Source organism: Oncorhynchus keta, unplaced genomic scaffold, assembly GCF_023373465.1.
Source record: "Oncorhynchus keta strain PuntledgeMale-10-30-2019 unplaced genomic scaffold, Oket_V2 Un_contig_229_pilon_pilon, whole genome shotgun sequence".
Taxonomy (NCBI): domain Eukaryota; kingdom Metazoa; phylum Chordata; class Actinopteri; order Salmoniformes; family Salmonidae; genus Oncorhynchus; species Oncorhynchus keta.
The window spans coordinates 92,107-119,169 of NW_026283153.1; the positions used below are offsets into that span (position 1 = coordinate 92,107).

Consider the following 27,063-nt stretch of genomic DNA (forward strand, 5'->3'; position numbering starts at 1 on the left):
CTACCATAGTTGGTGTACTCACTACCATAGTTGAGGTACTCACTACCATAGTTGGTGAGTGGAAAGTTCTGGGCAGGCACGCAACCTTCAGAATAAAGTTATGGGCAGAACTGTGATGTTAAGAAGACAATATTTGTGTCTCTATTTTTTACTACTGGTATGTAATAACATGTTTATACTGTCTAATATCAAAAGAACATGTAATACCATGCTAGGTAACAAATCCATTCAGGTAATATCACGTTTGGTATTTTTATTTTTACTATTGGTTTTTGATACAATAATACAGTGAAGACACGGTTATTCAGGAAAATAGTACATCGTTCTGCCCAATACATACTGCAACCTTGTACTAAATGGTAATTTATGCATTTATGTGAATTGAGGAAATCTACTATAGATTATGTACACTTAAGTTGTGTAGCCTGATTTAAGAGTGTATACTTTGTCTAATGTGAAGGAATCCATGTTTTGTTGTCAATGCTTAGCTACCAGATCTATTGAAATGGGATCAGTGCTTGACTTGGACAGTTCACCTCAAATGTCTACTGTTTGAGCTCATGTTCCTCTTATAGAATATTAGCTCAACAGTATTGTGGAGCTGCTGCACCTAAATATAAACAGTACCGGTATCTATTTCAGTCCAAGTCAAGCACTGAATTAGATCAATTAACAATAACTAATATAATATGTTTTAAGAGAATAAAGAAAGTGCCAGAACTGTCTTAGAAAATAACTTTTTGTCTGTTGTTCATTGTTACTACAGGACTAGAATTAAGTCTGAGGCCGGTAACATCAATAGTGAGGACAAACCCAGCCTGCCTTTCTACTTCCACACTGAGTCCAAACCCACAGTCACTGGGTCCTGATTGTTACAGTGGAGCCCAGTTTGCACTGCAGGATCCAGAGATGGCATCAGTGAAGCTGGAAGACTGCAGTCAAACACTGGAGCTGAATGTCAACATTAAAGATGAAGAAGAGGAGGAGAAGAAGATTGGGACATGTGTTTCTCATGGTAAGAGCAGGTTCTATCTAACTAAGTTTGTTCATTCCAACTTCCCACTGTGTATGAAAAGTTGCAGTAGAACTGTTTCATGATGAACTGTTTCAATGAGAAGGTAAATATTATTTCATGCTACTGACACTTTCATGGTTTGACACCAGTATTTTCAGCATTTGTTTAATTCACTGGGATATCGGTGTCGACTAAAGAAGTGAAGTAGTGAAGTGGCTCATAATTTTCACAACCATTACCACTTTTTTAGCTTTAAACTTTTACCCACTTGTAGAATAGTTTTATTCCCCCTTTGATTGTACAACCTACTGATATAAATACATATTTCACCTGGCACAGCAAGAAGAAGACTGGCCACCCCTCTGAGCCTGGTTCCTCTCTACGTTTCTTCCTAGGTTTCTGCTTTCTAGGGAGTTGTTTTGGGCCCACTGCTTCAACATCTGCATTACTTGCTCTTTAGGATTTTAGGCTGGGTTTCTGTAAAGCTGTTTGACAACTTTGGATGTAATAGGGCTTCATAAAATACATTTGATTGACATGTACAGTGGGGAGAACAAGTATTTGACACACTGCCGATTTTGCAGGTTTTCCTACTTACAAAGCATGTAGAGGTCTGTAATTTTTATCATAGGTACACTTCAACTGTGAGAGACTGAATCTAAAACAACAATCCAGAAAATCACATTGTATGATTATTTTTTATTTTTTTAAGTAAATCATTTGCATTTTATTGCATGACATAAGTATTTGATACACCAGAAAAGCAGAACTTAATATTTGGTACAGAAACTTTTGTTTGCAATTACAGAGATCATACGTTTCCTGTAGTTCTTGATCAGGTTTGCACACACTGCAGCAGGGATTTTGGCCCAGTCCTCCATTCAGACCTTCTCCAGATCCTTCAGGTTTCGGGGCTGTCGCTGGGCAATACGGACTTTCAGCTCCCTCCAAAGATGTTCCATCGGGTTCATGTCTGGAGACTGGCTAGGCCACTCTAGGACCTTGAGATGCTTCTTACGGAGCCACTCCTTAGTTGCCCTGGCTGTGTGTTTTGGGTCGTTGTCATGCTGGAAGACCCAGCCACGACCCATCTTCAATGCTCTTACTGAGGGAAGGAGGTTGTTGGCCAAGATCTCGCGATACATGGCCCCATCCATCCTCCCCTCAATACGGTGGTCGTCCTGTCCCCTTTGCAGAAAAGCATCCCCGAAGAATTATGTTTCCACCTCCATGCTGCACAGTTGGGATGGTGTTCTTGGGGTTGTACTCATCCTTCCTCTTCCTCCAAACACGGCGAGTGGAGTTTAGACCAAAAAGCTCTATTTTTGTCTCATCAGACCACATGACCTTCTCCCATTCCTCCTCTGGATCATCCAGATGGTCATTGGCAAACTTCAGACGGGCCTGGACATGCGTTAGCTTGAGCAGGGGGACCTTGCGTGCGCTGCAGGATTTTAATCCATGAAGGAGTAGTGTGTTACTAATGTTTTTTTTTTGAGACTGTGGTCCCAGCTCTCTTCAGGTCATTGAACAGGTCATGCCGTGTAATTCTGGGCTGATCCCTCACCTTCCTTAATGATCATTGATGCCCCACAAGGTGAGATCTTGCATTTAGCCCCAGACCGAGGGTGATTGACCATCATCTTGAACATCTTCCATTTTCTAATATTTGCGCCAACAGTTGTTGCCTTCTCACCAACCTGCTTGCCTATTGTCTTGTAGCCCATCCTAGCCTTGTGCAGGTCTACAATTTCATCCCTGATGTCCTTACACAGCTCTCTGGTATTGGCCATTGTGGAGAGGTTGGAGCCTGTTTGATTGAGTGTGTGGACAGGTGTCTTTTATACAGGTAACGAGTTCAAACAGGTGCAGTTAATACAGGTAATGAGTGGAGAACAGGAGGGCTTCTTAAAGAAAAACTAACAGGTCTGTGAAAGCCGGAATTCTTACTGGTTGGTAGGTGATCAAATATTAATGCAAATCAATTACTTAAAAATCATGTGATTTAATGGATTTTTGTTTCAGATTCCTATGATAAAAATGACAGAATTCTACATGCTTTGTAAGTAGGAAACACTGCAGATTTTGCAGGTTATCAAATACTTGTTCTCCCCACTGTATATCACACCAACTGACTGGTTCTTCTGATGTTGTTCACACAGGAGACCATGTTGAGACATTCTCTTCATCCAGAGAGCAACAGCAGGAAGATCACAGACCTAAGAGGTCTCACCACTGCCCACATTGTAAAGAGATTTTCCCAATTCTTTCAAAGCTAAAAATACACCTAAAAATTCACACAGTTGAGAATCTGTATTCCTGTACTGACTGTGGGAAGAATTTCACAACATCAAAGGCTTTGACAGGTCATCAGAGAGTGCACACAGGAGAGAAGCCTTACTCCTGCTCTGACTGTGGGGCGAGTTTCTCTCAACTGGGCACCTTAAAACAACATGAACGTTTTCACAAAGGCTCTGACTGTGGAAAGAGTTTTTCTCAACTGGGCTACTTAAAAACACATGAATGTGTCCATACAGGAGTGAAGCTTTACTCCTGCTCTGACTGTGGAAAGAGTTTCTCTCAACTGGGCCACTTAAAAACACATGAACGTATACATACAGGAGAGAAGCCTTACTCCTGCTCTGACTGTGTAAAACGCTTCACAACAGCATCTCAGCTAAAAGTTCATCATAGAACACACACAGGAGAGAAGCCGTATTCTTGCTCTGACTGTGGGGCGACTTTCTCTCAACTGGGCACCTTAAAAACACATGAGCGTATACATACAGGAGAGAAGCCTTACTCCTGCTCTGACTGTGTAAAATGCTTCACAACAGCATCTCAGCTAAAAGGTCATCAGAGAACACACACAGGAGAGAGGCCTTATTCCTGCTCTGACTGTGGAAAGGGTTTTCTCGACTGGACTACCTGAAAACTCATGAACATATACATACATGTACATAGGTAGCCTAGTGGTTAGCACATTGGGCCATTAACTGAAAAGTTGCTGGATCGAATCTCCGAGCTGTCAAGGTAACAATCTGTCAGTCTGCCCCAGTACAAGGCAGTTAACCCACTGTTCACCGGGCGCCAAAGACGTGGATGTCAATTATGGCACTCCCCACACATCTAATTCAGAGGGGTTGTGTTAAATTATGGAGACACATTTCAGTTGAATGCGTTCAGTTGTACAACTGATTAGGTATCCCCCTTCCCTAGTTAAATACTTGAGTGAAGCCTTACTCCTGCTCTGACTGGAGCGTTTTTCTCAAATGGGCCATTTAAAAAGACACCAATGGGGGGGGGGGGGAGCTAGCATGTTGGAGTGAACGGCTGTGCGTGAGAGGCTCCTGCAACTTTTTTGCGAAATAATCTAATTTAACCTACTTTATGGCACTTTGTACAACAAACGTTTCTTTCTAATACAAGATTGTAACTTTTTATATGAAAATGCAGAGTAATAAGCAACCAAAGGACAATAAATCCACAACGGAGGCCTCCTCCCCACTAAACAACAAGACAGACATGGCGGGAGGCACATGCAACAACGTGACACTTATAGAACTTACCCGGGCTTTGGGGGAGCTACGTGTTGCTATAGCTGAGGATCGTAAGGTCACTATTGCTGAACTGGACACCAAAATCGAGAGCATCATTCGAACGGTCGCTTCGCATAGCCAGAGTATTGTGGACCTTGAGAAAGCTTCTGAATTCAACGTTGGTAGGATCGACGAGTTAGAGAAGCTATGCACGTCATTGCAGGATACTGTGCAGAGGCTTTCTGTGAAAGTGGTGGACCTGGAGGGCCGATCCAGACGTAATAACCTTCGCGTTGTTGGTCTGGCAGAGGGAGTAGAGGCGGGCTCTCGCTCTACCGACTTCTTCGCCAAGCTATTGAAGGATGCAATGGGATCGGATGTTTTGGATTCGGATCCCCAACTGGACCGCGCACATCGCTCCCTTGTCCCAGTGCCTGGACCAGGCCAACGTCCTCGCCCAGTAATCATCTGTCACAGTTTCAAGACCAAGGATCTTATCCTGCGTGAAGCTCGAATGAGGGGCAACCTGTCACATAAAGGGCATCCATTCCGTGTCTATGAGGATTATGCGCCCGATGTGGCAAAGCATCGCGCCGACTACAGAGATGTCATGACCAAACTCTACAAACTCCATCTTCAAGACCCAGCCTTGCTCTTCCCTACAAGACTAAGTTTATAAAATTACCCCGCTTTTATCCAAAACCTTCCGGTGAGAATTTTTTGGCTCTCCCCGGTTTTGGACGCAGAGAAGTTTATCCGGGGATATACACCAATCCCCCGTACAGGTTAGAGTGCCTTGTCATTGCGTGTTAGGGTCTGCTCATGGACTCAAATCCATACTATACCATATTGGGTGAAAACGTATTAAACGGGCTCAACAAGGGCTACCGAACATGTAAGACGCTGATCAGACCAATGAATGGCGGTCAGAGCTCTCATTTAACGTTAAATTCACTTTCATCCCGGCTGTGCTCAGAGCGATGCATATTTTTTACTTCCAGGTTTGATCACTGACACCTTCGGATGGATATACTTATATTCCCCCACTTTTGTTTTGTTTCGTTATTTATTTCACAATCCTTATATTATTCTTACTACCATACCATGTATATATTGCTTGCAGGGGACTGGGGGTGATGGGTGGGAGGGGGCAGACACCTGGTTGGCAGGTTGATGTTTTGTGCCGTTCTGCCTTTGTCTGGCCGTGGGCCTCTCTCCCGGCCCTCTGCAGTGCTTATGTCCATGTAGGTGTGCGTACATATAATTACTATTTGTACTTTATTACTATTTTCTCTTAGCATTTTAGTATTATGTATGTGTATATTTTAAATCAGTGTAGATTGTTATTCTGGGGTATGAATGTTGGTATGTGTACATGTGCATATGGATGTATATACATATTCTTTAAATAGATTTGTTTATATATGATTTCTTTGTGTGGATATGTATACATACATGTATATGTGTGTGTGTATGTTTATATATGTGTATATATAGGTATGTGTATGTATATGTGTGTATATATGTATATATGTGTGTGTGTGTGTGTGTATGTATGTATGTGTATATATATATATACATACATACATACATACATACATACATACATATATTTTTTTTTATTAAACTTTTTTTTTTTTATGGGGGGAACGTTTAATTCAACCTTGTTCCCATCTCCTGACCCACAGTATGTAAAGGTACGGCTGACTATGTCGGTTGCGGATGGTTTATTTTTTTGACCGGCAGTGCTTAGCAATATAATCTTGAGGCTATATCTTGCTTATCTCTGGGATTGACCCAGGATGACGCTTAAATGCGCAATATGTTTAAATTGCAACTTATTCGGTTTAGGTTTATTAGATGCTAACTGAACACTTAACTCGCGGGAGCCTCCTCAGTTCATATGTTAGTAGAAGTTCTAGGATAGTGAGAGGTGAACGTATAGTTGGGATTTTATTTTTGTTTTACCTCTTGTTCGAGGTCGCGCCGTGCTTTTTTGGCATCGGCCAGACAATGTGTTTATTATTTTTATTTTTCCTTTTTTTCTCTCTTTGTACATGCCTGTTAAATGTGGGTTGATGGGGGGGTAAAGGTGCTTGCAGGGGGAGGGGTGGGTTGGATACTGCTCGGGTGTAGGTGCTACATATGCTGATCGTGATGGTTTGGTGTGCTTTCTTACCTTTTTTATCAAGTTACATGGTATGCAGGCTACCATAGGAACTACAAACGAGAGGGCGGGGCTAACATTCACTTCCTGGAATGTCAAGGGTTTAAACGAACCAATTAAGAGGGGCAAGGTCCTAGCCCACTTGAAAGCACTCTCGTCTGACATTATATTTTTGCAAGAAACTCATCTGAAGAATAACTCTCATAGCAGACTTAAGTGTAGGTGGGTGGGGCAAGTGTATCACTAACTTCTCTGCCAAAACGAGAGGCACAGCGATTCTGGTACGGAAAGTATTTCCCTTTCTACATAAAACCACTATTGCGGATAAAGAGCGTCGGTATGTGATTGCAATAGGAGAAATCCACTCTACCTCAGTAACTCTACTAAATATCTGTGGGCCAAACATTGACAACCCCTCTTTTTTTCAAAAGAGTCCTTGCCCTGATTCCAGATATCTCCCATACTAACCTGGTCATTGGAGGGGACCTTAACTGTGTGCTAGACCAATATTTGGATAGATCCTCTACCCGGCGAACCCCTACCTCCTATTCAAGCGAATTCTTGAATACCTACATAAAAAATTCAAACTTATTTGATATATGGAGGATCGCTAACCCTACAGGTAGGGAGTACTCCTTTTACTCTCATGTTCACAAGGTTTACACTCGAATTGACTACTTTTTGTTGGATGCTAGACTACTCCCCTATACCTGTAATGTGAGGTATCATGATATTATAATCTCAGACCACAGTCCACTCACCTTCTCCCAGAGATTGGGTGACATTGTACCAAACGAGAGGGTCTGGAGGTTGAATCCTCAGCTCCTCACAGAACCAACATTCTGTGAATATCTTAAAGACCAAATTACATTTTTCTTTGATACCATCGACAACACAGAGACCTCCCCAGCATTATTGTGGGAAGCACTGAAGGCTTATCTGAGAGGCTGTATCATCTCCTTTCAGGCTGCCAGGAGTAGGCAAAACAGAGGAAAACTGGAGGGACAAAATCACTTACTGGATAGGGAGAATGCTAGCCACCCATCTATGGAGAAACATAAAAAAAATTACCTCTTTAAAATTTGAATATAATCAGATTCTCTCAGCTAAAATTGCTAAATCTTTTCTCTATGCCAAGCAAAAATATTTTGAGTTTGGTGGCAAACCACACAAATTACTCGCCAGACAACTTCGAAAAAATGTGAGTGACCGAATGATTCACAGGGTTAAATCTACATCTGGGGAATTACTCTCTTCCCCCAAAGACATCAATGACAGATTCCGGCAGTTTTATGAGACTCTATATACATCTAAAGCGGATCCTAACCCCTTAATTATGCAAACATTTTTGGAGGACTGTAATCTTCCTGCCCTGAACCAGGAAGATTCTAACTTCCTGAATAAGGAAATATCTCTTGATGAAATTCGAGAAACAATTAAATCTCTAAAGAGTGGCAAGACCCCGGGCCCAGATGGATACCCTGGTGAATTCTATAAAACATTCAGCAACATGCTCTCTCCCTACCTGCACAAAATGTTGGTTCAGGCCAATGAGGATGGAGCTCTCCCTTCTACTTTGGACGAAGCGTTGATTACAGTTATACATAAGAAGGGTAAAGATCCAGAAGAGGTAGGGTCATACAGACCAATATCTCTCCTTAATACAGACCAAAAGATTCTAGCAAAAACTCTGGCTAACAGGCTTAGCACTTTAATTGGCAAATTGGTCCATTCGGATCAGACCGACTTTATCCCAAACAGAAACTCATTCTTCAATCTCAGGCACCTCTTCAATATTATGTATTCTCAGAGGTTACCCAACGTGGACCTTGCCGTCATATCTCTTGACGCCGAAAAGGCATTTGACCAAGTTGAGTGGCCCTATCTATTCAAGGTCCTACAGAAATGTAATATTGGAGATAGGTTCATAAATTGGATCCAGCTTTTATATAGGAACCCCTGTGCCAGAATACTCACTAACCAATCATTGTGCGCTTTCGCCTATGCTCTTCGCCCTAATTATCGAACCGCTCACTCAGACGATTAGATCTCATGCAGCAATACACGGCTATAATACTAAAGATACTCTAAATAAGATCTCCCTATACGCAGATGACATCCTCCTCTATGTAACAGAACCCCAGGCTAGTATCCCAGCTATTCTTGATGTGATCAATTTGTTTGGTACCTTCTCGGGATACAGAATCAATTGGAACAAGAGTGAATTAATGCCCATACGGTCGCAAAATACCTCCTGGCTAGAACATCTCCCATTTAAGTTATCTTCAGAAAAATTTACCTACCTAGGAATTGTAGTTACCAAACAATACTCCTTACTATTTAAAGAGAATTTCCCCTCTCTGATACAAAAACTCAAAGCAAACATACTATTTCGGAGAACTCTCCCAATTTCTCTGCTCGGAAGAATTAATGCCATTAAAATGGTCTTCCTCCCACAACTGCTCTACCTATATCAGAACATCCCAGTATTCATACCTAAATCCTTTCATAAACAACTGGACTCAATTATCAATCCTTTCATCTGGGATTATAAAACACACAGGATAGGTAAAAAACACCTCTGTAAATCCAAGATGGAAGGAGGATTGTCTCTCCCAAATCTTATATTTTATTACTGGGCCGCTAACCTCCGCGTTGTTACGTTTCTGTTGGATGACGTACTCCCGGCATCCAGCTGGCTTAGTATGGAGCGTGAGGAGTGTCACCCCTTCTCTATTGGCGCTGTGATTTTGTCATCTGTCAATCTGGAGATGTCACTTTATTGTAACAATCCTATTTCACATAGCACAGTCCGAATCTGGAAGCAAATTAAAGTCCACTTTGAGCTTAGACCAATGTCATTCATGCTCCCTGTCGCCAGGAATCCCTCCTTTGCCCCTTCTAACCTTGATAACACCTTTGAGCGATGGGGAGAGTTGGGGATAAGTACCATGGGGGATTTATACATAGAAGGGACCTTTGCTTCCTTTGAGTTGCTGAGGGAAACTTATAATCTTCCCAGAAGTAATTTTTTCAGATACCTACAAATTAGAGACTATGTTAGAAAACACCTCCCAACATTTGAGAATGCTAAACCTTCCATGTTTGACGGATGCATAAAAATATGCCTCACCTCAGATAAACTGATATCGCGTCTATATGATGCTTTTCAATCTGTTAGCACACCTTCTACAGATGCCATCAAGGCAAAATGGGAGGAAGAACTAGGGACTGACATCTCGGTGGCAGACTGGGAAGAGAGCTTGGAGTATATCCACACATGCTCCATTAATTCCAGACATTGTCTCATACAATTCAAGGTATTACACAGATTACACTATTCCAAAACTAAACTGCATAGGATATTTCCTTACACATCCCCTACTTGTGATAAATGTCAGGCTACGCAGGGTACACTACTCCACTGCTTTGCCCTATGCTCTAGCTTGCATGGTTATTGGTGTGGAATTTTTGGGATCCTCTCTGAAGTTTTGGAGACTTCAATAGATCCAGACCCGTTTCTGATAATCCTGGGAGTATCTGAGTCCCAAAACGGATTAACCAACCCCCAAAAACAACTAATCTCGTACGGTCTCATCTCGGCAAAAAAACTAATCTTGTTGTTTTGGAAAAGGAGGGAAGCGCCCTCTACCAAATTATGGCTCAGTGAACTGGCAAACACTGTACACTTAGAAAGAATTAGATATATTCTGAACAATAAATTATCAACATTTGATCAAATCTGGCAGCCTTTCCTCTCCTACTTGGACGAGTCGGCGCTGTGAATTTGTACTTATTAACGCACTCTCAATTGTAATATTTTAATCTACCTTTGGGCAGCATGTGCTGGCCCTGCCACCTGAGCAGTTGGGAGGGTTTTTTTGTGTGTGTGTGTGTGTGGGGGGTGAATAAGGGGGACATCTTCCCTCTTTCTTTCTACGTGTCCTTGTTTTGTATGTTGTGTTTTGTATTATTTGTTCTGCACCCAGAACTCTGGTTCTTGTTGTTCCTGTCTGCTCTTTTATGTTTAGATAAGAATTGTATACCTGTCTTGTATACCTATACACCATTCTTGTGTGTGTTTTAATAAAAATATTTGAAACAAGAAAAAAGACACCAATGTATACATAAAGGAGAGAAGCTTCATCAGTATCCTCGGTGAGACGTCTCACAATGGAGCCTGATGCTTGACTGGGTGGTACTGCTTCCATCTGCAGTTTTCTGTGGGAATGAGCTGGTAGACACATTAAGGACACCTGTTATTTTCATGATGTAGACTGACCAGGTGAACTCAGGTGAAAGCTCTGTTCCTCAGTGATGTAGTTTTTGTGTATTTATTATAGATCCTCATTAGGTTCCAGCAAAAAAACAAAGTGCGGTTGCAGTGAGCTAAGGAATGAAAACACTGGTCCTGCTGTGTCATGCTGATGGGAGGACTGCTAAATTACAAAAATGTCATGAAAAATTGTTATTCAAAAACCTTTATTAATGCAATTGCAGACAGAAGTTGACAATCAGGAACATAGCACGCATGTTTCCCAGTAAGTTCTGCATCAAAGAAAAGGTCCCGTGTTATTTTATCGAACCCGAAGTGATGTCACTGCCTTTTGTCGTTATCTTTTACTCATGATACCAAAACAATGCCTACACAGCTATATAAACAAGGCTCTTAGTGTGTTATCTAAAAGCTTAGCAGTAAAATGTCCAAGTTGATTTATAGTGGAATGTCTGACCTGTCTTATCTCCTACACTCCCCTGCAGAGTTCTGTCTCAGTCACACATTTCTCAGAGGGGTCTCTTTATAAGGGGGAGAGAACTAGAAAACCACTGTGGAATAATATTCAAACCTCATGTGTATATATATTGTAAATCTGTAGTCTAGGACTCTATAAATGTAAAGAGGGTGGGGTCTTATTACCCCTCCCCTTCTATCAATACAACATAAGCATAATCAATTATTCTAATACAGCCCCAATCATGACCCCTAGGTGAACTCCTGACAGCAGTAACTGCTAATTTGGTAGAAAATGAGTTAGTCATTTTTGCTACATTAAATACATGCTTAATCATGTGAACAAGTGTCTTGCCTCTTGTGTTTCGGAGAAAATGGGGGTCATGTTAGCAGTAACTGCATAAAGTTCCCGTGAAAACAAGGTAAATAAAATAAATTTTTCTCAGTTACTGCCTTTTTACTTGGTAGGGCGTCATAGTAAAATAGATTATGCAGTTGCTGTTGTTAGTAGCCAATGCCAAGAGTGTGCAAAACTGTCATCAAGTCAAAGGGTGGTTACTTTGAAGAATCTGAAATATAACAAATATAGATATTTTTAACACTTTCTGGGTTACTACATGATTCCATGTGTTATTTCATAGTGTTGGTGTCTTAACTATTATTATACAATGTAGAAAATAGAACAAATAAAGTAAAACCCTTGATTGAGGAAGTGTGTCCAAACTTTTGACTGGTACTGTATGTGTACAAAACAATATAATTCAGCAGACAACAAAATAAACATATTTGATAAAAGCAATCACATTCAAATACAACGCAAATGGTCCAGGTGGCCATTTGATGAATTGTTCAGCAAACTTATGGCTTGGGGGTAGAAGCTGCCTTTTGTGACTAGGGGGCAGTATTTTCATTTTTGGAAAAATAATGTTCCCGTAGTAAACGGGATATTTTGTCAGGACAACATGCTAGAATATGCATATAATTGACAGCTTAGGATAGAAAACACTAAAGTTTCCAAAACTGTAAAAATATTGTCTGTGAGTATAACAGAACTGATATTGCAGCCTGTGAAAAATCCAATCCGGAAGTGACTCATCTTTTGAAAGCTCTGCGTTCCAATGCGTCCCTATTGAGCAGTGAATGGGCTATCAACCAGATTACTTTTTTCCGTATTCCCCAGCATTGTGACGTGATTTTACGCATTTATGTTGAAGAATACCCGGAAGCGGCTACATTGCGCAACTGGTCACCTGATGGCTCCCAGAGTGATTATTGCGTAAAATACAGAGGTAGCCATTATTCCAATCGGTCATACTGAAAAACCAATTGTCCCTGTGGATATATTATCCAATAGATATTTGAAAAACACCTTGAGGATTGATTATAAACAACGTTTGCCATGTTTCTGTCGATATTATGGAGATAATTTTGAATATTTTTCGGTGTTTTCGTGACTGCAATTTCTGGGCGATTTCTCAGCCAAACGTGAAGAACAAACGGAGCTATTTCGCCTACAAAAATAATATTTAGGGAAAAAAGGAACATTGGATATCTAACTGGGAGTCTTGGTAAACGATTTAATTTGATTGCTTTTCTGATTTCCGTGACCAATTTACCTGCTGCTAGCTGGACAAAATGCTATGCTAGGCTATCGATAAACTTTTTAGCAACAGAACTTTTCAGTCAGAAATGGCTGTGATTATGTTGCAGCTTCAGGACGATGGACAGCGTGATGTTCTGTGGTGGTCGCTGCAGCAGGGAAGAGAGAGAGACAACAGGTGCTCGTCATTTTGTTTTGTCTGAGCACAATCGCATCAAACGCATGTTTAAAAATTTAAACCAATCGATTGGTGGGAAGAACAGATTACTCTTGGTGTCAGGGACAGCCCTAATGGACTGTACAAGGGAGGCTGGCCCCTGTGGACTCAAATGCTTCCAACAGTTGTGTCAAGTTGGCTGGATGTCCTTTGGGTGGTGGACCATTCTTGATACATAAGGGAAAGTTCAGTGAAAAACCCAGCAGCATTGCAGTTCTTGACACAAACCGGTGGGCCTGACACCTATTACCAACACCCCGTTCAAAGACACTTCAATCTTTTGTCTTGCTGATTCACCCTCTGAATGGCACACATACACAATCCATGTCTAAATTATCTCAATATTTAAAAATCCTTATTTAACCTGTCTATACCCCTTCATCTACAGTGATTTAACAAGTGACATCAATAAGGGATCATAGCTTTCACCTGGTCAGTCTATGTCATGGAAGTAGCAGGTGTTCATAATATTTTGTATAATCACTGTTTATCACACTGACTTTTATTTCTGATGCTGTTCACACAGGTCACATTGAGACATTCTCTATATCCGGAGAGTAGCAGCAGGAAGATCACAGTTCTAAGAGGTCTCACCACTGCCCACATTGTAAAGAGATTTTCCCAAATCTTTCAAAGCTAAAAATACACCAAAAAATACACACACGAGAGAAACCTTACTCCTGTTCTTACTGTGGGTGGAGATTCTCTCGATGAAGCAACTTAAAATCACACCAATGCATACACACAGGAGAGAAGCCTTACTCTTGCTCTGACTGTGGAAAATGCTTAATAACATCATCTGACCTAACAGTTCACCAGAGAACAGAACACACACAGGAGAGAAGCCTTACTCTTGCTCTGACTGTGGAAAATACTTCCCAACATCATCTGCGCTAAATGTTCATCAGACCCTCCCTGAACGCTTGAGGAAAAACAAGTGACTCTCCCCTCTTTCCATAATAATAATGAAATATAAAGTGGATAGCAGAGAACATGCCTATTGTTTACCCTCACTCCTAGAACAGACCAGAGCCTTAGATACGCAGTTTTACAAACAGTTATTATTTTTGTAAGCGTCACATGTCAAAGGTTGTGGATTCCCAGAACACCGAATATAATTTTTTATTTCAGAACAGTGCATGATAATGAATGAGGCATACTGCAGCACCCAATACCTTTTGATTTCTATACAGGCTATTGTTAAAAAATATTCTACAACGGGTTGGTCAAAACAAGCTTTGTGATTGGTTGAGACGTGTTCTAAGCCATTCAAAAAACACTGTTTAGCACAGATGATGCAAAAATGGGAATCTTGTTTTCTGTTCTGTCTGACAGATCCCTGCTCATCCACTGGCCCATCAGCCCAGCCAGCCAATTAATTAACTTGATCTCCACTGTAAAAGGCATCTAGACATTATTTCCCCTTGCTTCTAGCCTAACATTTTTGTTTGCATCAATGGGGGGTGTTGTACAAACGTTGCTGTCTTTCTCTCAACATTTGCAACATCGTTTCAATATTGAAATTCGATATGCACTATCCTATTGAGAATGAACGTGTCAGGACAAGACTGACATCTTGTCTCAGCCAGTTGAATTCATGAATCTGCAAAATCATTATGGATATATACAAAGAAATGTCAATTTAAAACCAGGTCAAAGGAAATTAAAAGTAGTTACTTTGCTGTTATTCTAGCTGCATGGTTTGATGTGACTGTTAATAGTAGTTGGCTAGCTAGCAGGCAAGGGATAAGAGTGTTATCAGTATAAATGTATAGCTGGGGAGGTGACCCCATAAGGGAAGAGTATAAAATGTGTTGTGAGCTTTCTAAATGCATCCACTCAGCTGACTGTATCCTTGATATTAAACACTCTCTTAGACTTCTCAAGCTTTTGGTCTCAATTCCTTATTGCAAAGAGGTTTCAATTGCCTTTTCCGTCTGCAGTTTTCTGTGGTAATGAGCAGCAGACAGACACTGCATGTAGTATCAGATAGAGATGGTGGGATTATCAGTTATTACCATTCGTTTGGGGGAGGGACCTTTTTTACTACATAATCTGTACATCAATAAACAAAAGTACATGTGTTTATCACATTTTATTTAAAAATAATATATATATGTATTTATCTACTCAGTACATGTCACACATTGGGACAAGCCAAGTTGCACGTCACCAATATTCTCTAAATCAAATCAGTGATGACTGTTTAACAGTCTTATGGCCTGGAGATAGAAGGGGTTTCATTCTCTTACCCCAGCTTTGATGCACCTGTACTGTCTCCGCCTGATAGATGGTAGTAGGGTGAACAGGCCGTGTCTCTGGTGGCTGAGGTTCTTGATGATCTTCTTGGCCTTACACAGAGATCATCTACAATGCATATGTAATGAGTTGAAAAACGTAGACACGAAAACAGGCACCGCTTTAGTTTTTTAAAACCATTTTTTTTTGTCTAGCTAATCAATATCACTTATATTCTACATGCTTTAGCAGTAGTTAGTCCATCAGTCCAATAGATGTCGCTGTTGCACTGTGGTAGTGGGGGGAACCGGAAGTTCCGGTAGACGCACACCATTCTTTTGAGTAAACAAAACGCCTGAGCTGTACTGTCCTTTTCTCTTTATCTTCACAGGTATGTAATATCACTTTTAAAAGTCTTAATATCGAAATAACGTCATGACATGTTAGATAACAAACCATTAAAGGTATTATGACGTTTGGGAAAGGTTTTGTGTCAAACCGAGTGAGTGAAGAATGTGATTTTAAAAAAGCACACGGCGCGGGGTCCACAACAAGTTAATTTGTTAGGCTTTACAGGTTCGTTAGCTCAGTGGGTTTCGCCTGGGGATGTTCAGAACAAAAACGTTGTGGGAAGTTGCAGATAGAAATCCTCTGAATAGAACTGACATTCATATTTATGTTTGTTCAACATAATTAATTTCTATCTGAATGTGGCCAACATCTCCGTCCTCCAGCTGGACATAGGCCTGGTACCCGCTTGTGAAGCTAGCCACAATAGTGGAATTTGTGGTTCGCACTCAAAATAAAAGTCCCTCTTTGAAAGTAATAAACTGATTTCAAAATAGTGGAGTCATGTCATATTTGGACAAGATAACGCTAAACATGGTTGGAATGTTGTTACTTAATTTACATTCAATTACAATAACGAATTATTTAGAAAGTAAACAGGAAAAAAAGTATTAGACCACATCATTGTATTCTTATATGACTTTATGAAATGAGTTGGATTGTGCACCCATGAAACAGTTAACACCAACAGAAAACTATTATCAAGAATTAACACAAATATTAGCTTCTTAGCTCTTATTGCAGGACTTTCTGTGAAAAATCACCTTCCCAGTCAGTCTATTACAGGGGTACTCCAGTACTTTTTGAGAAGGTCCAGTCACACACATATCCTTAGGTGGCAAAGGTCCGGATGGATATTGTCAGTTGTTGGCGTTGTAACAAACCCCTAACTTGCAATACCAAAATCTAAACAACCCTCTTGTTGGCGGAGAGAACATTAAGCAGTTTAAAAGCTAATATCCCACAATTCTACACGTTACGACGGGGCTGAGATGTTTTGTTGTTGCTGTTTTTAAGCAATTCTACACGTTTCCATTTCTTATGTGTGTTTATATGATACCAGGGGTCGAAGCCCAACCAAAAAGTATTATTATATATATTCTGGGTTCTGTGGTCCGTATTGACTTGTTCTGGATCTGGACCGAGGTCCGTATTGACCCGATCTGGATCTGGACCGAGGTCCGTATTGACCCGATCTGGATCTGGACCGTGGTCCGTATTGACCCGATCTGGATCTGGACCGTGGTCCGTATTGACCCGATCTGGACCGTGGTCCGTATTGACCCCCTCTGGATCCGGTCCGTGGTCCGTATTGACCCGTTCTGGATCTGGCCCGTGGTCCGTATTGACCCGTTCTGGATCTGGCCCGTGGTCCGTATTGACTTGTTCTGGATCTGGACCGAGGTCCGTATTGACCCGATCTGGATCCGGACCGTGGTCCGTATTGACCGACTCTGGATCTGGACCGAGGTCCGTATTGACCCGTTCTGGATCGAGGTCCGTATTGACCCGTTCTGGATCCGGACGAGGTCCGTATTGACCCGCTCTGGATCTAGACCGAGGTCCGTATTGACCCACTCTCGATCCGGCCCGAGGTCCACCAGTTGAGTATGGAGGGTCTTTTGTTTGTGTTGGACATTCATAAAAGCGTCTGCTAAATGGCATATATTTTTATATTATATTGCACTCTACAGTCTTACCTATGGATTGTTCAGCCTACTCAGTGACACCCACAGAACACAACTATGTAGAGTTTACACAAATATTAGCATCTCAGCTCTATTGCAGGACTCTGAAACCTCTGTTGTCCGGGAGTTGAACCCCGTCAGCTAAATTGCCGTGATCATCAGTGGTTTGAAGTTTCTCTGTACATTTTTGACGAGATGATCATAGTGAAAATTACATATTTTTGCATTTCCCGCTGTGTTACTGCATTGATTCTCATTGCCAAAAGGCTCAGGATAACTCCTAATAAAGTTGGGTAGCTGATGGGCCTATTCAGTGCTTAAATAGACTAAATAATTAGTCACAGGAACCAGGACGAATAAAGCCAATGCAACTGGCTGTTTTACAAACGCTAGGCCTTCCACATGGATGGACATTCATAAAATATAGTTATAGGCCGACGCTGTAGGATACACCCCAGTAAACACGGACCGACGTCGACGTCATTGTAGGATACACCACATCTGAACCAATCACTCAGACCTCATTAGACAGGTTTCCATTGATCCAGGCGCATCTGACCAAAGATGTTTTTGTCAAAGTTTCTTTAGTCCCGAAAAGTGAGGATAGGAAGTGTTTTTTGAATAATTGATGATTGCTGAATACCCGGTGCGTCATTACGCACAGCTGTTTTTTATCGTCACAACTTAGTTAAATGTTAACAAACCCGAGCGGGAAATTGTTGGATCTATTTTGTATTTACTTTTTCTAAATGGCGACCAAAAAAATCAGCTAATTTCACAAGATTTGAAAGCACTACAGCAGAGTACAGGAAAGTAAAGTTTAATTCAGTACAGTAGAGTACAACAGTACAGAGTATAGTACAGTATAAAGTATTGTACTTTACTCTAATGTTCTCCATTGGGGCTGGACGATATGGACCAAAAAATCATACAGCTTTATCTTGAGTTTTCAAACTTCTAGGTGATTCACCATAAATATCTCAGTTTAGTTTCTCTATAAATGAGCCTTGTACAATTAAAGGTTGAAAACACTGCATTTCAAACAGTCAATAATCTAATGAATTCAGGGCTTGTGAAGTTATACAGAGGCTAAATATAAGCCTTCCACAACCATAACACCCACTAATCATTTAAATCAAATCAAATGTATTTGTCACATACACATGGTTAGCAGATGTTAATGTGAGTGTAGCAAAATGCTTGTGCTTCTAGTTCCGACAATGCAGTAATAACCAACGAGTAATCTAACAATTCCAAAACTACTACCTTATACACACAAATGTAAAGGGATAAAGAATATGTACATAAAGATATATGAATGAGTGATGGTACAGAGCAGCATAGGCAAGATACAGTAGATGATATAGAGTACAGTATATACATATGAGATGAGTAATGTAGGGTATGTAAACAAAGTGGCATAGTTTAAAGTGGCTAGTGATACATGTATTACATAAGATGCAGTAGATGATATAGAGTACAGTATATACATATGAGATGGGTAATGTAGGGTATGTAAACATTATATTAAGTAGCATTGTTTAAAGTGGCTGGTGATATATTTTACATCAATTTCCATCAATTCCCATTATTAAAGTGGCTGGAGTTGAGTCAGTGTGTTGGCAGCAGCCACTCAATGTTAGTGGTGGCTGTTTAACAGTCTGATGGCCTTGAGATAGAAGCTGTTTTTCAGTCTCTCGGTCCCAGCTTTGATGCACCTGTACTGACCTCGCCTTCTGGATGATAGCGGGATGAACAGGCAGTGGCTCGGGTGGTTGTTGTCCTTGATGATCTTTATGGCCTTCCTGTGACATCGGGTGGTGTGGGTGTCCTGGAGGGCAGGTAGAGATTTGCGTCGTCTGTGGACCTATTTGGGTGGTAAGCAAATTGGAGTGGGTCTAGGGTGTCAGGTAGGGTGGAGGTGATATGGTCCTTGACTAGTCTCTCAAAGCACTTCATGATGACGGAAGTGAGTGCTACGGGGCGGTAGTCATTTAGCTCAGTTACGTTAGCTTTCTTGGGAATAGGGACGATGGTGGCCCTCTTGAAACATGTGGGAACAGCAGACTGGGATAAGGATTGATTGAATATGTCCGTAAACACACCAGTCAGCTGGTCTGCGCATGCTCTGAGGACGCGGCTGGGGATGCCGTCTGGGCCTGCAGCCTTGCGAGGGTTAACACGTTTAAATGTTTTGCTCACATCGGCTGCAGTGAAGGAGTGTCTGCAGGTTTTGGTTGCGGGCGCAAAAAGTTATTTAGTCTGCCTGGGAGCAAGACATCCTGGTCCGTGGCGGGGCCGGTTTTCTTTTTGTTATCTGTGACTGTAGACCCTGCCACATAACTCTTGTTTTAGCCATTGAATTGTGACTCTACTTTGTCTCTATACTGACGCTTAGCTTGTTTGATTGCCTTGCGGAGGGAATAGTTACACTGTTTGTATTCGGTCATGTTTCCGGGCACCTTGCCCTGGTTAAAAGCAGTGGTTCGTGCTTTCAGTTTCACGCGAATTCTGCCATCAATCGACAGATTCTGGTTTGGGAATGTTGTAATCGTTGCTATGGAAACGACATTGTCAATGCACTTTCTAATGAACGCGCTCACAGAATCAGCGTATTCGTCAATGTTGTTGTTGGAAGCAATGCGGAACATATCCCAGTCCACGTGATCGAAGCTATCAAAATAGTTGAACCTTTTTTGTTGTTGCAATAATCACTGATCTGGCTTTCAATTCTGTCTATGAAAATGACTCTTTGTTAAAAATGTACTAACTTATTGTAGCAGGCATTAGCCTATAGAAAATGAACACAGGTCTGTCTCATCAACAGTCTCTCAAGCCCACGTGCTAGTGATTAGCCAGCTAATCTTTATATAACAAGTTTAGTCAACTTGGATCTATTTGCTAACAAGGTTGAACAGTTGAATTGTTATGAACACACCATTCTGTCGACAGTCTCCAAGTGTTTGAAAAGCATGTTAGCCTGTCCACTTTGTTCAGATGTTAAATCAAGTGGCCAACCTTGTAGCTCAAAATGAGAACGAGTTGCCAATAGCTTTTGTATAATTGTTTTATGCTTATTGCACATTTATAAAACAGACTAGAGAACTATTATAATAGTATTTGGCTAAAATACTGCTAGCAGTACTAATTCTAGCATTCATTATCCAGAATAAATGTTCATTGATACTCCCGTTTAGTAGTGTAACTCTGCTCTCAATCTGAGTAGTTGAGACATAAAAAGGGCATTGAAAGAAAAGGTAACTTCTCTATTACAGTAAAATAATGTTTCAATGTGTTTTGGTGTCAATATGAACCATTATTTTGGACCAAACCACACATGTAAATAGCTAGTTGAAACCGCTTGCCAGAGAGGTAGGGGGAGGTGCTTGGTGTGTGTAAATCCTAGAGGAAAATGCCAATGCTTTTCTATTGGCTTGTTTTGGACCTAAGCTTGTCCCCTGCCTTCCCACCTTTGGGACAACGATTCCTCGTTTTAGGATGGGCATTGCCACTGAGGGCTTCTACCATTTTAAAGTAGTCAACTGTGTGGGTGTAACAGTACTCTTCTTGTGTTGTGTACAATCAATCATCGACACGAGCTCCAACAGCACCAGTCAGGGAGCTTTATTCTGATAGAAACAGCACAAAATTGCACGTCATGCAATGCACAGCTCACCATCCAACTCTGCACTCACGCACTGTACAAAATATACAACCCCCTCCAGACACAGTAAGTTCCTAACTAGTATTAGCTGGAATTCTCTACAACAAAATGCATAACAAATATGCACCAAAAACGCTGCATCTTATGTGTGATGTTCAAATAACATTTACAAACAAATTGATATAAATTGTACATTTAAATCATCACTTGGGAGTATAAAATCACTTTTGATGTACAGTGCTTTGCAACCAACAACTTACCGCTGGTTTGGTGCTTGTTCACTGGGACGATTCTAACTGGAACATCCCCCCTCGTAAGCAAGCTACGCAAACCAGCCAATAAGATGCCATGTTGAGTAGGCGAAGGCAAGACAAAACTAAAACCTAAAACCAAAAACCCATTGGCTTAACAATAAAGTGGCAAGGGGAATCACCAATATAACCCTGTTACATGGGGTTTCCTATGGGTTAGCAGCAATCAGCCAATCAGAGCATTGCCTTCTTCAAATTGGGTTCTATGGTTTGTAAATGTCTTTAATCCCACCATCTAGATTATTCAGGTGAATAGTGCTGCCTAAAACAACTGCAACCTTGTACTAAATGGTTTTTGAGTCATTTATGTGAATTCGGGAAATCTACTATAGGTTCTGTGTACTTACGTTGTGTAATTTAAAGTGTGTACTTTGTCTAATGGGACATTTTAAAAATGGTTTGTTGTCAATGTTTAGCGACCTGATCTAATATAGTTTTAGAGAATAAAGTGCCATAACTGTCAAGACTAACGTTTGTGTCCGTTTCTCTTAATTGCTACTGGCCGACTCAGATTAAGTCTGAGGCCGGTAACATCAACAGTGAGGACAAACCCAGCCTGCCTTTCTCCTTCCACACTGAGTAGAAACCTACAGTCACTGGGTCCTGATTGTGACAGTGTCTTGAGCTTTGTGCCCTTACATGGTCAAGAGACGCAGAGAACCTGCAGCAGCACCCTGATGTGAAGAACAGCCCTTACAAAAATGTACGATTGTAGTACATTGAGAAAACCAATACATACCATGGTACTATCATGACACTGTAGTGACTAAAAAAAATAGATGATAGTAGATGTATGTACTATCATGTTGTTAGTTTTGGTATTTGCACCAGTAGCATGGTTTTTTTCCTGCAATGGTAGTGACCAAAAAAACATGTTTTCCATTGTACTGGACCCAGGAACATAGAAGAAACTGCCAGATGTGTCATAATAGCCTGGAAGTAAAGCTGCACTGGGAGACACATTTGAAATGGAATACATTGTTTCCACCCTGCTGAATGTTTTCAATCACAGTAAAACATGATTTAAATGTATTGTTGGAAGGGCTGTGGTCACCATTCACTCATGAGTTCCACTCCTACACTGCTCCCATCTAATCCAGTCCCCACATGTGACTGAAAACAGTGGGAGAGATTCCAATTTATAATCCCTCTCTTAGTGGTCCTTCTGTGGCTCAGTTGGTAGAGCACGGCGCTTGTAACGCCAGGGTAGTGGGTTCGATTCCGGGACCACCCATACGTAGAATGTATGCACACATGACTGTAAGTCGCTTTGGATAAAAGCGTCAGCTAAATGGCATATATTATTATTATATTATATTATTAAACACTTAGCTAGCTATCTAGTTATATGACATAAAAGCTAAAAGGCTATAACGTGACATTAACTGTAAAGCTTTCAGTCACTAGTGGAAATATTTACAACTGCAATTAAGTTACGTTATCTTTTTAATGTATTTTACCTCAGACGATCTGGAAGTAAGGCTTATGCTAACTAGCTAGCTGGTTTTACCGGTAGTGAAGTTGTTAGCTAGCAAGTTAGCATAAACTAGCTAACTGGGCTAGTCATTGTCTAAATGACAGGTCGAAACACATTAAACCATTAACTTTTTCTGGTGTTATTGGAGACTTTTGTCGACTCTGACGTGAAAGCACGTCGGGGGTAATTAGCCCCCAGGGGCCAGTTACCCCCAAGTAGGGCGAGTTGCCCCCAACACACTCATCCAACATATTACTACTTTACTCAAAAACTATCCAAATGTTTCTCTCTAAACAAGTTACTATTTATCTTAAGACTGTAAAAAACAATTATAGATCTAACTTCATTGGAATATATATATAAAAAATATTTACATCTCAAAAATTACATCTCAAAAATGTGATAAATTTACCACCAAATCGTTTAGATTAAATATCTCTATATCAAAAGTTCTATGGATCTGCGGAGAAAAATGGGAGAAACTCCCCAAATACAGGTGTTGCAACCTTGTAGCATCACACCCAAGAAGACAAGGCTGTAATAACTGCTAAATGTTCTTCAACAAAGTCCGGAGTAAAGGGTCTGAATAATTTAAAAAATGTGATATTTCACTTTATTAAATTTGCAAAAACGGTGTCATAAAATCTAGCGGTCAAAAGGGAAATGGTTCCAATCATTTTTCATTTTAAAATAAGGGCTATGTTTTGTGTATGGTTACACTGGCGTGACGATTTGATAACCATGTACATTTTTCTCGGACAAGGTGACTTTTATCAATATACTCGGCTTTATTTCATCTCACGTTATAAAACACTAATTAGCATCAAACATTTATGTACAAACAACAAATCCCTGCAAGCTCCTGCACATCATCTCTAGCTGACACCTTTGCTAATAGGTATTGTGTCAATTTAAAACTTGCACAAGACAGTTAACAGAATTGTCCATTTAAATAAATGTAGTCTACTTATTCATTACTACATTTAGCTAACATTATATAGTTAATTCTGAGATCCTGACCTTTGACTGGATTCGGCAGTCTTGTCCAGATCGTCATGGTATTTGTAGTTCTTTAGGATAGCCACATTAGCAGCTAATTCGCATTTTATTTTGGGGGGGTAAATACAGGCGAATATATTGATCAGTCACCTTGTTCTAGAGAGATTTACACGGTTATAAAACCGTTACATATAAGATACCTCGTAAGAAAAAGAAAAATAGCACACTAAAGAGGAATGGGACAACATTCCACAGGCCATAATCAACAGCTTGATCAACTCTATGTAAAGGAGAAGGGTCCGGGAGGAGGAGGCAGCGGCAGCTACCCCTTTCTCATGTAATGGGGTAGGGTCATGCCAAGGATCCTGGAATGCAGTACTGTTGCACTGTGTTAGTGGGGGAACAGGAAGTTCCGGGCGTGCACCAGTCTTCGGTTTAAAGAAAGCGCCAGAACTGTGCAGTCAAGAAGATAACCTTTGTGTCCGTTTCAATTTATCACTACAGGTATGTAGTAACACGTTTAGACTTTCTAGTGTCGAAAGAATATGTCATACCATGCTAGGTAACAAATCCATTAAGGTATTATCACGTTTGGTTAAGGTTTGATGTGTTATTTTTGTGTCAAACCGAGGGAAGAACGTGATTAAAAACCATTTTACAAGTCACATAGCTAGGGACTCTGGGTTTGTCTGAATGGATGTACATTTTATCAAGGAAATTTCACATAGTCCATTTATTTGAGATTTCTGAGATCGTTTAGCATATTATTGGTTTTCTGTAAAATTCACAAGCTGGTAAAATGGCGGTCCCCAGTCTGTCGGAGTCAACGGACTGTTTACGCATTGAATGTAATGACTATCGGTTTTCTAACGTTGCATGTGTACTAATATTCAGACACATTCAGTTGTTACTGTCTTTATCTGTAAATGTTATTATGGTGTGAACAGTAAATACTTTTGGTTTTTGATTGAAGTAATACAGTGAAGACAAGTTTATTAAGAAAAATAGTACATAGTGCTGCCTAAAACAAACTGTAACCTTGTACTAAATGGTTTTTGAGTCATGTATGCACACCGAGGTAAAGACAGTTTCGGGTCGGATATTCGCCTGTAGTTTTCCTTAGTCCACCAACAGCAGTTAGGGACCGTCAACATAGTGACAAATCAAAATGTTCAAATTTCAACAGCTCTTTAACTAATACTCCTAACATTTTCAAAACGGGTTGTAGCAAACCCGATGTTATATATACACACATTGCACACCCTTTAGTTTGTCCATTTTCATCTCACATGGTTTTACATGAATTTTTCAACATTTTACATTTCAATTGCTCCTTGCTCATGTGACGTAATGTCACGAAGTGCTTTGAGAGACTAGTCAAGGACCATATCACCTCCACCCTACCTGACACCCTAGACCCACTCCAATTTGCTTACCGCCCAAATTGGTCCACAGACGACGCAATCGCAAGCACACTTCCCTAACCCAAGAGGAATGCCTAGAGGAGTGTACACATCACGGACAAACTGAATTGGTCCACCCACACAGACAGCGTCGAGAAGAAGGCGCCTCTTCAACCTCAGGAGGCTGAAAAAATTTGGCTTGTCACCAAAAGCACTCACAAACTTCTACAGATGCACAATCGAGAGCATCCTGTCTGGCTGTATCACCGCCTGGTACGGCAACTGCTCCACCCACAACCGTAAGGCTCTCCAGAGGGTAGTGAGGTCTGCACAACGCATCACCGGGGGCAAACTACCTGCCCTCCAGGACACCTACACCACCCGATGTCACAGGAAGGCCATAAAGATCCTCAAGGACAACAACCACCCGAGCCACTGCCTGTTCACCCCGCAATCATCCAAAAGGCGAGGTCAGTACAGGTGCATCAAAGCAGGGACCGAGAGACTGAAAAACATCTATCTCAAGGCCATCAGACTGTTAAACAGCCACCACTAACAATGAGTGGCTGCTGTCAACACACCACTTTAATAATGGGAATTGATGTAAAATATATCACTAGCCACTTTAAATAATGCTACTTAATATAATGTTTACATTACTCATCTCATCTCATTTGTATATGTATGTACTGTACTCTATCATCTACTGCATCCTTATGTAATACATGTATCACTAGCCACTTTAAACTATGCCACTTTGTTTACATACCCTACATTACTCATCTCATATGTATATACTGTACTTCGATACCATCTACTGCATCTTGCCTATGCCGTTCTGTACCATCACTCATTCATATATCTTTATGTACATATTCTTTATCCCTTTACACTTGTGTGTGTATAAGGTAGTACTTTTGGAATTGTTAGATTACTCGTTGGTTATTACTGCATTGTCGGAACTAGAAGCACATGCATTTCGCTACACTCGCATCAACATCTGCTAACCATGTGTATGTGACAAATAACATTTGATTTGATATATTTTGTGTCTGTTTTTATTCTACTACTTGCCGACTCAGGTCTGAGGCCGGAAACATCAACAGTGAGGACAAACCCAGCCTGCCTTTCTACTTCCACACTGAATCCAAACCTACAGTCACTGGGTCCTGATTGTGTCAGTAGAGCCCAGTTTTTACAGCAGGATCCAGAGATGACATCAGTGAAGCTGGAAGACTGCAGTCAAACACTGGAGCTGAATGTCATCATTAAAGATGAAGAAGAGGAGGAGAAGATTGGGAAATCTGTTTCTCATGGTAAGACCAGGTTGTAAGTTTGTTGTTCATTCCAACTTCCCACTGTGTCTGAAAAGTTGCTGTAGAACTGTTTCATGATGAACTGTTTCATTGAGAAGGTAGATGTTATTTCATGCTACTGAGACTTGCATGGTTTGACACCAGTATTGCCAGCATTTGTTTTATTCACTGGGTTATCTGGAGTGATCAGAGAGGAGACTAAAGAAGTAAAGTAGACAAACTGCCATTGTTTTAAAGTTCTATGAAATGAGTCTGTGTAGTTACTAACCCTTGTGATAGTGAGTGGAGGATGATATGAAATGAGTCTGTGTAGTTACTAACCCTTGTGATAGTGAGTGGAGTATGATAT

General features: G+C 40.8%; 1 protein-coding gene across 6 annotated transcripts in view; it reads left to right on the top strand.

The window, feature by feature from the left end:
- Positions 1–27,063, top strand: part of LOC118370515 (zinc finger protein 239-like) — a 57,857-nt gene that overhangs the window by 24,575 nt on the left and 6,219 nt on the right. Inside the window, exons 5-7 of one of the 6 annotated variants that reach the window (XM_052505256.1) lie at positions 767–1,015; positions 3,178–3,241; positions 13,858–15,152. The exons of 1 other annotated variant lie outside the window; for it this stretch is intronic. In XM_052505256.1, coding sequence (XP_052361216.1) covers positions 767–1,015; positions 3,178–3,241; positions 13,858–13,984 — 440 coding nt within the window. In that variant the 3' untranslated portion in view covers positions 13,985–15,152. Of the gene's footprint in view, positions 1–766; positions 1,016–3,177; positions 3,242–13,857; positions 15,153–15,807; positions 15,900–22,030; positions 22,223–22,737; positions 24,500–26,480; positions 26,715–27,063 lie in introns of those variants that run through there. 4 more of the 6 variants (XR_008109228.1, XR_008109229.1, XR_008109227.1 and 1 more) reach the window with 4 other exon arrangements.